Below are 13,084 nucleotides of genomic sequence, written 5' to 3'. Positions count from 1 at the left end.
ACTACTCTATTGAGTTTCGCACTCTTGCTGTCTCCAGTGGCTGGAACGAGCCGGCCTTGCTCGCTCGTCTTCTGGAGGGTTTCCGCGCAGAGGTAAAGGATGAGATTCTCTCCCGGGAGGTTCCTTCCAGCGTGGATTCCTTGATTGAACTCGCTATTCGCATTGAGCGACGGGTTGATCTTCGTCACCGAGCTCGTGGAAAGGAGCTCGCGCTCTCCGTCGCCTCCCTCTCCGCATCACTACCATCTTCCTCTGCCGGCTCGGGTGCTGAGCCCATGCAGCTGGGAGGTATCCGCATCTCGACTAAGGAGAGGGAACGGAGAATCACCAACCGCCTCTGTCTCTATTGCGGTTCCGCTGGTCATTTTGTCACTTCATGTCCAGTAAAAGGCCAGAGCTCGTCAGTAAGCGGAGGGCTACTGGTGAGCGCTACTACTCCTGTCTCTCCTTCAAGATCCTGCACTACCTTGTCGGTCCATCTACGCTGGACCGGTTCGTCAGCTTCCTGCAGTGCCTTAATAGACTCTGGGGCGGAGGGCTGTTTTATGGACGAGACCTGGGCTCGGGAACATGACATTCCTCTCAGACAGTTAAAGGAGCCCACGGCCTTGTTCGCCCTGGATGGTAGTCCTCTCCCCAGGATTCAGCGTGAGACGCTACCTTTAACCCTCACTGTTTCTGGTAATCATAGTGAAACCATTTCTTTTTTAATTTTTCGTTCACCTTTTACACCTGTTGTTTTGGGCCATCCCTGGCTAGTTTGTCATAATCCTTCCATTAATTGGTCTAGTAATTCTATCCTCTCCTGGAACGTCTCTTGTCATGTGAAATGTTTAATGTCTGCTATCCCTCCTGTTTCCTCTGTCTCTTCTTCACAGGAGGAGCCTGGTGATTTGACAGGGGTGCCGGAGGAATATCACGATCTGCGCACGGTGTTCAGTCGGTCCAGGGCCACCTCTCTTCCTCCACACCGGTCGTATGATTGTAGTATTGATCTCCTTCCGGGAACCACCCCCCCCCGGGGTAGACTATACTCTCTGTCGGCTCCCGAACGTAAGGCTCTCGAAGATTATTTGTCTGTAGCTCTTGACGCCGGTACCATAGTCCCCTCCTCCTCTCCCGCCGGAGCGGGGTTTTTTTTTGTCAAGAAGAAGGACGGGTCTCTGCGCCCCTGCATAGATTATCGAGGGCTGAATGACATAACAGTGAAGAATCGTTATCCGCTTCCTCTTATGTCTTCAGCCTTCGAGATCCTGCAGGGAGCCAGGTTTTTCACTAAGTTGGACCTTCGTAACGCTTACCATCTCGTGCGCATCAGGGAGGGGGACGAGTGGAAGACGGCGTTTAACACTCCGTTAGGGCACTTTGAATACCGGGTTCTTCCTTTCGGCCTCGCTAACGCTCCAGCTGTCTTTCAGGCATTAGTCAATGATGTCCTGAGAGACATGCTGAACATCTTTGTTTTCGTTTACCTTGACGATATCCTGATTTTTTCACCGTCACTCCAGATTCATGTTCAGCACGTTCGACGTGTCCTCCAGCGCCTTTTAGAGAATTGTCTTTTTGTGAAGGCTGAGAAGTGCACTTTTCATGCCTCCTCCGTCACATTTCTCGGTTCTGTTATTTCCGCTGAAGGCATTAAGATGGATCCCGCTAAGGTCCAAGCTGTCATTGATTGGCCCGTCCCTAAGTCACGCGTCGAGCTGCAGCGCTTTCTCGGCTTCGCGAACTTCTATCGTCGTTTCATCCGTAATTTCGGTCAGGTGGCAGCTCCTCTCACAGCCCTTACTTCTGTCAAGACGTGCTTTAAGTGGTCCGTTTCCGCCCAGGGAGCTTTTGATCTCCTCAAGAATCGTTTTACATCCGCTCCTATCCTTGTTACACCTGACGTCTCTAGACAGTTCGTTGTCGAGGTTGACGTGTCAGAGGTGGGAGTGGGAGCCATCCTTTCTCAGCGCTCCCTCTCTGACGACAAGGTCCACCCATGCGCGTATTTTTCTCATCGCCTGTCGCCGTCGGAACGTAACTATGATGTGGGTAACCGCGAACTGCTCGCCATCCGGTTAGCCCTAGGCGAATGGCGACAGTGGTTGGAGGGGGCGACCGTTCCTTTTGTCGTTTGGACTGACCATAGGAACCTTGAGTACATCCGTTCTGCCAAACGACTTAACGCGCGTCAGGCGCGTTGGGCGCTGTTTTTCGCTCGTTTCGAGTTCGTGATTTCTTATCGTCCGGGCTCTAAGAACACCAAGCCTGATGCTTTGTCTCGTCTCTTCAGTTCTTCAGTAGCCTCCACTGACCCCGAGGGGATTCTCCCTGAGGGGCGTGTTGTCGGGTTGACTGTCTGGGGAATTGAGAGGCAGGTAAAGCAAGCACTCACTCAAACTCCGTCGCCGCGCGCTTGTCCTAGGAACCTTCTTTTCGTTCCCGTTCCTACTCGTCTGGCCGTTCTTCAGTGGGCTCACTCTGCCAAGTTAGCCGGCCACCCTGGCGTTCGGGGTACGCTTGCTTCCATTCGCCAGCGTTTCTGGTGGCCCACCCGGGAGCATGACACGCGTCGTTTCGTGGCTGCTTGTTCGGTCTGCGCGCAGACTAAGTCCGGTAACTCTCCTCCTGCCGGCCGTCTCAGGCCGCTTCCTATTCCCTCTCGACCGTGGTCTCACATCGCCTTAGATTTTGTCACCGGACTGCCTTCGTCAGCGGGGAAGACTGTTATTCTTACGGTTGTCGATAGGTTCTCTAAGGCGGCTCATTTCATTCCCCTTGCTAAGCTTCCTTCTGCTAAAGAGACGGCACAAATCATCATCGAGAATGTTTTCAGAATTCATGGCCTTCCGTCAGACGTCGTTTCGGACAGAGGTCCGCAATTCACGTCTCAATTTTGGAGGGAGTTTTGCCGTTTGATTGGGGCTTCCGTCAGTCTCTCTTCCGGCTTTCACCCCCAGTCTAACGGTCAAGCAGAACGGGCCAATCAGACTATTGGTCGCATCTTACGCAGTCTTTCTTTTCGCAACCCTGCGTCTTGGTCAGAACAGCTCCCCTGGGCAGAATACGCCCACAACTCGCTTCCTTCGTCTGCGACCGGGCTATCTCCTTTTCAGAGTAGCCTCGGGTACCAGCCTCCGTTGTTCTCATCTCAGTTCGCCGAGTCCAGCGTCCCCTCCGCTCAGGCTTTTGTCCAACGTTGCGAGCGCACCTGGAAGAGGGTCAGGTCTGCACTTTGCCGTTATAGGGCGCAGACTGTGAGAGCTGCTAATAAGCGTAGAACGAAGAGCCCTAGATATTGTCGCGGTCAGAGAGTTTGGCTCTCCACTCAGAACCTTCCCCTTAAGACGGCTTCTCGCAAGTTGACCCCGCGGTTCATTGGTCCATTCCGTATCTCTCAGGTCATTAATCCTGTCGCAGTGCGACTTCTTCTTCCGCGATATCTTCGTCGCGTCCACCCGGTCTTCCATGTCTCCTGTGTTAAGCCCGTCCTTCGCGCCCCCGCTCGTCTTCCCCCCCCCCCCCCCATCCTTGTCGAGGGCGCACCTATCTACAGGGTCCGTAAAATCTTGGACATGCGTCCTCGGGGCCGTGGTCATCAGTACCTAGTTGACTGGGAGGGGTACGGTCCTGAGGAGAGGAGTTGGGTTCCCTCTCGGGACGTGCTGGACCGTGCGCTGATTGATGATTTCCTCCGTTGCCGCCAGGTTTCCTCCTCGAGTGCGCCAGGAGGCGCTCGGTGAGTGGGGGGGTACTGTCATGTACTGTCATGTTGTCTTGTCTCTGTCCTTTCCCTTCACCCTGTCTCCCTCTGCTGGTCGTGTTAGGTTACCTTTTCTCCCCCGCTTTCCCCCAGCTGTCCCTTGTCTCCTCTAACTACCCATTCACCCCGTTCCCCACCTGTTCCCTTTTTCCCTCTGATTAGGTCCCTATATCTCTCTCTGTTTCTGCTCCTGTCCTTGTCGGATTCTTGTTTGTTTGTGTCATTCATGCCTGAACCAGACTGCCGTCATGTTTGCTGTAACCTTGTCCTGTCCTGTCGGAATCTGCCGGTCCATCTGAGCCTACCTATGTTTGGTAATTAAAGAAGCTCTGTTTAAGTTGATTCGCTTTTGGGTCCTCATTCACGCACCGTAACACATATAGGCCTCTGGGCTAGGCTACATGAGATGTTTTTTTAATTAAAAATAATTGACCATTATCATTCACCTGTATCGAAACAGGGGCAGCGGGAAAAAAATACATGTCACCTATGCACTTAAATAGCGAATGGAGAACACTTTTCCCCCGTGGTTTATTTTCATGTCAGTCAGGTAGGCTATACACCTGTTGTAAATATAAGCAATGTGCTTAATATTAGGAAAGTTGAGCAATAAATATAGTACTCCTAGCCTATAGAAAGCTGATGGGATCCTCGTCTTTTTATTAGAGGCCATCATTCTGTTTTCTCATGCAATTGCATTGCCTAAAGAAATGTTGCGCAACATGAGCTCTCATGAGTAAAGTACGGTACAGTAGGGTAGGGTACGGTAGAGTAAAGTACGGTGCAGTAGGGTGCGGTGCAGTAGGGTACGGTACAGTAGGGTAGGGTACGGTAGAGTAAAGTACAGTACAGTAGGGTACGGTTCAGTAGGGTACGGTACAGTAGAGTACGGTACAGTAGGGTAGGGTACAGTACAGTAGGGTACGGTACAGTAGGGTACGGTACAGTAGGGTAGGGTAGGGTAGAGTAAAGTACAGTAACGTAGAGTACGGTACAGTAGGGTAGGGTGCAGTAGGGTAGGGTACAGTACAGTAGGGTACGGTACAGTAGAGTACGGTACAGTAGGGTAGGGTACAGTAGGGTAGGGTACAGTAGAGTACGATACAGTAGGGTAGCGTACAGTACAGTAGGGTACGGTACAGTAGGGTAGGGTACGGTAGAGTAAAGTACAGTAAAGTAGAGTGCGGTACAGTAGGCTACGGTACAGTAGGGTACGGTACAGTAGGGTAGGGTACGGTAGGGTAGGGTACGGTAGAGTAAAGTACAGTACAGTAGCGTGCGGTACAGTAGGGTAGGGTACAGTAGGGTACGGTACAGTAGGGTAGGGTACGGTAGGGTACGGTAGAGTAAAGTACAGTACAGTAGTGTGCGGTACAGTAGGGTACGGTACAGTAGGGTAGGGTACAGTAGGGTAGGGTACAGTACAGTAGCGTGCGGTGCAGTAGGGTACTGTACAGTAGGGTACGGTACGGAGGAGTAAAGTACAGTATAGTAGCGTGCAGTGCAGTAGGGTACGGTGCAGTAGGGTACTGTACAGTAGGGTCAGTAGCGTAGGGGAATGCAGCAGCAATGCTGGCCTGTCGGCTCCAACATCTGGCCAGCTTGGGTCTCTGCTCTCCAGCCTCTCTCCAAGGTCAGGGCATCGGCTTACAGCTCTCACACATTCCCATTGGAAAAATAACTGACTGGCGACAAACTGTCAACAGCATACTGCAAACATGCACCTTTGTGTCAGCTCACCTTCCTCTGTCTTTGTATTCGTCTTACGTAAACAATACACACACAAAGACACATGCTCTCTCTCTGGTTCACTTATCAGGATGATGCAACTTTCATTGCTTGAACACATGGGAAGAGTGTTGATTGAACACATGGCATAGGACTATGTTGACAGCTCCTGCAATGATCCAACATACTAGAGAACAATATAATAGGGATTTTATCTAACACTTTTAGAAATTCTATCTTGCTGTGTTAAAAGTTTTTAAGCATTCCGAAAGTATTCTTCAAAGGGAATTCATTGAACTCTGATTGTATTCTGTCTTGTGGTTCGATGTTCCAGAATTCTATCTTCATTGATTCTATTTGAGAGTTCCGATCTGTTCAGAGGATTCCGTCTGGGAGAATTCTGTCTGGAACTAGAGTGGGGTTCGGTCTGAGAAGGCTCTATCCACTGAGTATACTCCTCTATACACGGTTCTGTCATCACGGATTCTGTCAGAGAAGAATTCTGTCTGGAAAAGTTTGGTTTCGAAGGGTTCTGTTTTAGAAGGTTCTGTCTGGAAGGGTTCCGCTTGAGGGTTTAACGAAATGTGATCTACTATTGGGTTCATGTCTTCTTAGAGCATTGTATAAGCAAGAGTCTTGCATAGGACAAGGCAAAACAAAACAAAGTGAGATTTTGCATTATGAAGATATCCTCCACTGAAAAGAGTGAAGTTCCTGTCCTTGCTTGCCCAACCATCCATTTGTAATATGTCATCTCGCCAAAACCAGATCGAGCATGTTTTTTCTGGAGTGATGTTTCATTTTGACTGTGTGCTGTAAAACAGTGGAGGCTGTTGAGGGGAGGACGGCTCATAATAATGGCTGGACCGGAGGGAATGGCATCAAACACATGGAAATCATGTATGTGATGTATTTGATAGCATTCCACTGATTCCGCTCCAGCCATTACCACGAGCCCGTCCTCCCCAATTAAGGTGCCACTAACCTCCAGTGCTGTACAAGAATTTGTTACTAGCTTACAATATCAACGATAAGTCATCGTCATTAAAACCTTTTCTTTAGATGATCTGTCAAGTGTTTTTCCAAGTAACTACTGATTCTTTCTTCCTAAAACTAAAATAGACCCGTTTCTCTTTCTGAACTAGCAATCATGTACTTGGACTTAAAATCAGTACAGAAATAGAACACTATTCATGCAACTGATGCATTTCTCCTTTCATCCCAACACTGATCTCTGAACAGGACTATCTCCATCTGCCAGTTGAATTTAGGTTGAGGATTTGATGATGCCAGCTTAAAGAAGATATGCCTTCCATTTCTTTTTAAGGGTTTTTCTCAAAGATGACAAAGTCACCATCAAGAGGAATCCCTTGTGAAAATGTCAAAAATAAAAAAAATCCTCAGCATATTCCATTCTTGCAAAATAGTTTTCTTCGCATTCTACACTATAATGTGTGAATGGAAATACACCTGCTATAAAATAAAACAGCCTTCTTTATCCATCTGAAAGGGACTGCTTGTCCTCCCTTTATGTACAGTGCCTTGCGAAAGTATTCGGCCCCCTTGAACTTTGCGACCTTTTGCCACATTTCAGGCTTCAAACATAAAGATATAAAACTGTATTTTTTTGTGAAGAATCAACAACAAGTGGGACACAATCATGAAGTGGAACGACATTTATTGGATATTTAAAACCTTTTTAACAAATCAAAAACTGAAAAATTGGGCGTGCAAAATTATTCGGCCCCTTTACTTTCAGTGCAGCAAACTCTCTCCAGAAGTTCAGTGAGGATCTCTGAATGATCCAATGTTGACCTAAATGACTAATGATGATAAATACAATCCACCTGTGTGTAATCAAGTCTCCGTATAAATGCACCTGCACTGTGATAGTCTCAGAGGTCCGTTAAAAGCGCAGAGAGCATCATGAAGAACAAGGAACACACCAGGCAGGTCCGAGATACTGTTGTGAAGAAGTTTAAAGCCGGATTTGGATACAAAAAGATTTCCCAAGCTTTAAACATCCCAAGGAGCACTGTGCAAGCGATAATATTGAAATGGAAGGAGTATCAGACCACTGCAAATCTACCAAGACCTGGCCGTCCCTCTAAACTTTCAGCTCATGCAAGGAGAAGACTGATCAGAGATGCAGCCAAGAGGCCCATGATCACTCTGGATGAACTGCAGAGATCTACAGCTGAGGTGGGAGACTCTGTCCATAGGACAACAATCAGTCATATATTGCACACATCTGGCCTTTATTGAAGAGTGGCAAGAAGAAAGCCATTTCTTAAAGATATCCATAAAAAGTGTCATTTAAAGTTTGCCACAAGCCACCTGGGAGACACACCAAACATGTGGAAGAAGGTGCTCTGGTCAGATGAAACCAAAATTGAACTTTTTGGCAACAATGCAAAACGTTATGTTTGGCGTAAAAGCAACACAGCTGAACACACCATCCCCACTGTCAAACATGGTGGTGGCAGCATCATGGTTTGGGCCTGCTTTTCTTCAGCAGGGACAGGGAAGATGGTTAAAATTGATGGGAAGATGGATGGAGCCAAATACAGGACCATTCTGGAAGAAAACCTGATGGAGACTGCAAAAGACCTGAGACTGGGACGGAGATTTGTCTTCCAACAAGACAATGATCCAAAACATAAAGCAAAATCTACAATGGAATGGTTCAAAAATAAACATATCCAGGTGTTAGAATGGCCAAGTCAAAGTCCAGACCTGAATCCAATTGAGAATCTGTGGAAAGAACTGAAAACTGAAGCCTGAAATGTGGCAAAAGGTCGCAAAGTTCAAGGGGGCCGAATACTTTCGCAAGGCACTGTATCTGCACTATTCTGCAGCATATATTTCCTTTTATAGAGACAGAGAAGAGAAAAAAGTAAATGCAGTAGCACTGATCAAACACACCAGGCCTATAGATAGGCCCATAGATAGGCCCATAGATAGGCCCATAGATAGGCCCATAGATAGGCCCATAGCAGTGCATTTAGCCAACTGTCTTCTGGCCTTATATCACTTCTGCAACATCACTCTAAATTACAATCAACACTGCATGCATTCAATCTCAACATGGAAGGCAACTATCTGGTCTTTCACAAGTCCTCCCTATCCCCACATTGAAATAACTTGTCAAGTATCTTCTCGCCGGCAGGTCTTGCCTTTGATAGTGCCAATGACGAGATCATCACATCCCACCTGATTCATCAAACAACAAGCCTGCTCTCTCACCAATACACACACTCAAACTTCCTGTCGTCTTCACAACTTCTCAAGACTAGTTCGGTATCATGCATTTTTTTTTTACACATTGCTCTGTTATATAGTATACACTTCACACAACACTGTTGTCATTATGTGCTGAACCCAACGCACACTGCCGTCATGTCACAAAAGTCAAGTCAGTCCGATCACTTGAGGAACTGATAAACTGTGAAATAAGTATGTTTGTATGCAGTAGCTAACAAATGCATCTCGTTCCAAAAATAGACATCAAGTAGCTCGTTAGTTAGGCTGAGGGAGCATTCCATGTATAATTCAACCACAGCACTTCAAAGTAAGCTTGAATAAATCAACATCTCTGATGCAGTCCGGTAAGCCTACTGTCTGTCCCTCCTATCTAAGTAGAGGGGACTCTTGCATTTAGGACCCAATTCTTTACCTAAAAAGGTACACAATAAATCCTTTATTACTCAGTATGCATTTTTAACTAAGACCTTAGGGCATTGATTAAATCAGGTTGCACAAACATCACAGGCTAGTATCTATCTGCAATCTGAGCCAGAGGCTGCTGTCTAGGCTGGTGTTTTTCATTTCTCCAAACATCAGGCACACTGGCCTACGTGAACTTCTCAATGTTTGAATTTGCCAAATAGTTGCCTATCGGAGTAGCCTACATTGCCTTGCCTGGCTGCCAAAACTCCTTGCTCCCCCCAAGCTATGCCACGCTCACGGACGTTAGTTTCTTCTCCGCAATGAGCCTGGATCGGAGTACCTCCCCGACAATTTCCAGAATGGAAATACATTCTAGACTGTCTGATTGGTCCCAGAAACCGATGGGTTGGGCCAGAGCCAGAACATACGTGGGTAAAGAGGCATTTAGAAAATGAGTCTTTGGTTTGATACTCTGATTGGTTAGAGATTATCCAAATTGCTGATGACTGTTTTGTACGACACCTATCATTTTGACATCACCCCAAATGACTTAAGTGATATATCTCAAACTGAAGTATGTAGCGAACGAAAGAGCAGCGTTAGAATTCAGTTTGAATCGTGAGGCAAAACATTGCCCACCAAGACCATGCAATGACATAAGTACAGACACCCACAAAGCGAATATAAATACACAGAAACACAAACCAACTCACATACCCTGTGACAGAAACTTCCTCATGAGTTAGACTCTGGGTCTGCAAAAGGAAGACTCTCAGTTCCTCATTTGGAAACTCAGTGTGTGTGTGTGTGTGTGTGTGTGTGTGTGTGAGTGAATTCAGGAGCTGACAGGGTTGACCCAGACACAACAGACAGTTTTGTTTTGGCACGTTGAGCACTAAATTCACATAAACACTAACTCCATCAATGAGGTGCTAAACCCATCAATGAGGCGCTAACTCCATCAATGAGGCGCTAACTCCATCAATGAGGTGCTAAATCCATCAATGAGGCGCTAACTCCATCAATGAGGTGCTAAATCCATCAATGAGGCGCTAACTCCATCAAACAAATGTTTACCTTTATTTAACTAGGCAAGTCAGTTAAGAACAAATTCTTACTTTAAATGACGGCCTAGGAATAGTGGGTTAACTGCCTTGTTCAGGGGCAGAACAACAGATTTTTACCTTGTCAGCTCAGGGATTCGATCTTGCAACCTTTCGGTTACTAGTCCAACGCTCTAACCACTAGGCTACCTGCCAATAAGGCACTAACGCCATCAATGGGCCACTAACTCCATCAATGAGGCACTAACTCTATCAATGAGGCACTAACACCGCATGAGGCACTAACACCGCATGAGGCACTAACTCCATCAATGAGGCACTAACTCCATCAATGAGGCACTAACACCGCATGAGGCACTAACTCCATCAATGAGGCACTAACTCCATCAATGAGGCACTAGCACCATCAATGAGGCACTAGCACCACATGAGGCACTAACTCCATCAATGAGGCACTAGCTCCATCAATGAGGCATTAACACCACATGAGGCACTAACACCACATGAGGCCCTAACGCCATCAATGAGGCACTAACTCCACCAATGAGGCACTAACAGCATATGAGGCACTAATTCCATCAATGAGGCACTAACTCCATCAATGAGGCACTAACCCCACATGAGGCACTAACTCCATCAATGAGGCACTAACACCATCAATGAGGCACTAACTCCACATGAGGCACTAACTCCACATGAGGCACTAACTCCGTCAATGAGGCACTAACTCCATCAATGAGGCACTAACACCATAAATGAGGCACTACCTCCATCAATGAGGCACTAACAGCACATGAGGCACTAACTCCATCAATGAGGCACTAACCCCACATGAGGCACTAACTCCATCAATGAGGCACTAACAGCACATGAGGCACTCATTCCATCAATGAGGCACTAACCCCACATGAGGCACTAACCCCACATGAGGCACTAACTCCATCAATGAGGCACTAACTCCATTAATGAGGCACTAACTCCATCAATGAGGCACTAACTCCATCAATGAGGCACTAACCCCACATGAGGCACTAACTCCATCAATGAGGCACTAACTCCATCAATGAGGCACTAACTCCATTAATGAGGCACCCCATATGATTAATGGACCTTTAGAATCGCTGTCATGACCCCACATTACTGACACAGATATTCACAGTAGCCTTGACATATTAAGCTCACTTCAGTCTCCAGGAAAAAAAGAAAAGTACAGAAGTACAGAAAAGTATAGACCAAGCCAGGGCTCTACCGTGCAATCATTTTAATCGCATATGCGCCTAAATATATTTTACTGTGCAACCTGGAATTGTAATTTACAATATAAAATTGTAAAATCAGCCAGATAATAATTGTTGTAATGGTTACTTCACTGTACCGAATCCCCTGAGAGCAATGGAGAATACACTGAGCTCATGTTCATGACCATCATGCTAGCACCATTACTACAAAGAAAACGGCTTGTTACCTCAAACATTTTTCATTTTGCGCCTACATTTCGTTGTGTGCTCCTAAATTTTTCAATTTAGGCTCCCTGTTCCCTGTAAAAAAAAAAGGTCAGTATGTGGATCTGTTATGTGCCTCTACACCACCATCAATAATTCCACCACCTGGCTGCAGAGGCACCACAATCAGGCACCAAATGCATGATGTACAGCCGGCTATTATATACACTACAGTGTGGGAAATCAGCAGCATCATCATTTCATATGACAAATGAATGCTTAATTCAGCCCACCCAAAATATGCAGGCTATCTACATGGATTAAAAAAAACATGTGGGCTATGGATCATGTATGCCTATAGCCTAGGCCTGCTGTGTGTTCAACCACATGAATAGCCAATAATCTCAAACCACCATCTGATATTTGGCCCCTTGAGAGAAAAAAATATACTTACTAATTTTATATTTATTTACATAAATTGGGCTATTACAATTATATCCAACATAAATTAAACGAATGGGTATGTCCAATCAAAATCTCGTAGAAGAGTGAAATGCGTCCATACACCCGTTCTAGAGGCTATGGAGACGGTGAATCTTTTGTCTTGGGCTGCCGTAGCCAAAATAGCCTCTCATTGAACATGCTCCAAAAACGACATTTCATATTCATTGGGTAAGGTTCTACTATTCATCTCCCAAATTCGCTGATACTTTTCTTCACCTAGTCAGGCTACTCACCATCTGAATGTAGGTTAATGTAAAGTCGCTCTATCGCCCTGACTGAGATGCGCTTATCATTTCATTCATGCATGCATATGGTCTCATCCAGAGAGCGATAGAGAAGCAGGCGACCAAGACGAGCCGTTGCCACCGCACCGCCAGCGCAATTCTAGAGGACGTGAATACTATGGCACATTTTAACACATTGAGCTCAGCTATTCTACGAAGACAATATGGTAAGAAAGAAAATGCAACACTGTGTATCTATTGCACTGTTAATAAAACAGAGCAGTTGGTGAAAACATGCAAATGGACCATAGTAATAAGGAAATGTAGTGCGCACCACGCTCAATTATATCAATGTTGGATACTTTGTAGTATCATGCGCCTATTTGTTGAACCAGCTGAGGCCAGCAAGGTCTCAAGAGCAGAGAGCGTTTCGGAAACCAACCTGCCTGTGTTGTATCAGTAAGATCATAGCTCAATCCAGGGTAGTCTCTCAGCTTCCTCCCGCTAAGATTCAACGTTCCTGAGCACACGGAATCCTCCAGAGCGCGGTCTAAACTCCGGGTCGTGTGGAGATGATGCTGATGCTGGTTGATCCCCGGGTTCCAGTGAGGTCCGTTGGATAAGTGATGGTTTGAAAGAGCCGGTACAGCTCCCACACCTCCCTGACTCGACGCCATTTTCACAAGAGGAATTACAATAATAACA

General features: G+C 46.5%; 1 protein-coding gene across 6 annotated transcripts in view; it reads right to left on the bottom strand.

Moving 5' to 3' along the window:
- The window catches only part of LOC110509412 (leucine-rich repeat and calponin homology domain-containing protein 2), an 88,858-nt gene extending 75,774 nt beyond the window's left edge, over nt 1-13,084 (bottom strand). For 5 of the 6 annotated variants that reach the window (XM_036968345.1, XM_036968346.1, XM_036968348.1 and 2 more), the window contains exon 1: nt 12,822-13,083. In XM_036968345.1, coding sequence (XP_036824240.1) covers nt 12,822-13,056 — 235 coding nt within the window. In that variant the 5' untranslated portion in view covers nt 13,057-13,083. Of the gene's footprint in view, nt 1-12,821 lie in introns of all 6 variants that reach the window. The other variant, XR_005040536.1, reaches the window with a different exon arrangement.

This window comes from Oncorhynchus mykiss, chromosome Y (assembly GCF_013265735.2).
Source record: "Oncorhynchus mykiss isolate Arlee chromosome Y, USDA_OmykA_1.1, whole genome shotgun sequence".
NCBI classification, from domain to species: domain Eukaryota; kingdom Metazoa; phylum Chordata; class Actinopteri; order Salmoniformes; family Salmonidae; genus Oncorhynchus; species Oncorhynchus mykiss.
Note: the sequence above shows the minus strand (reverse complement) of the source record. Positions and strands in the feature narration are given on the sequence as shown.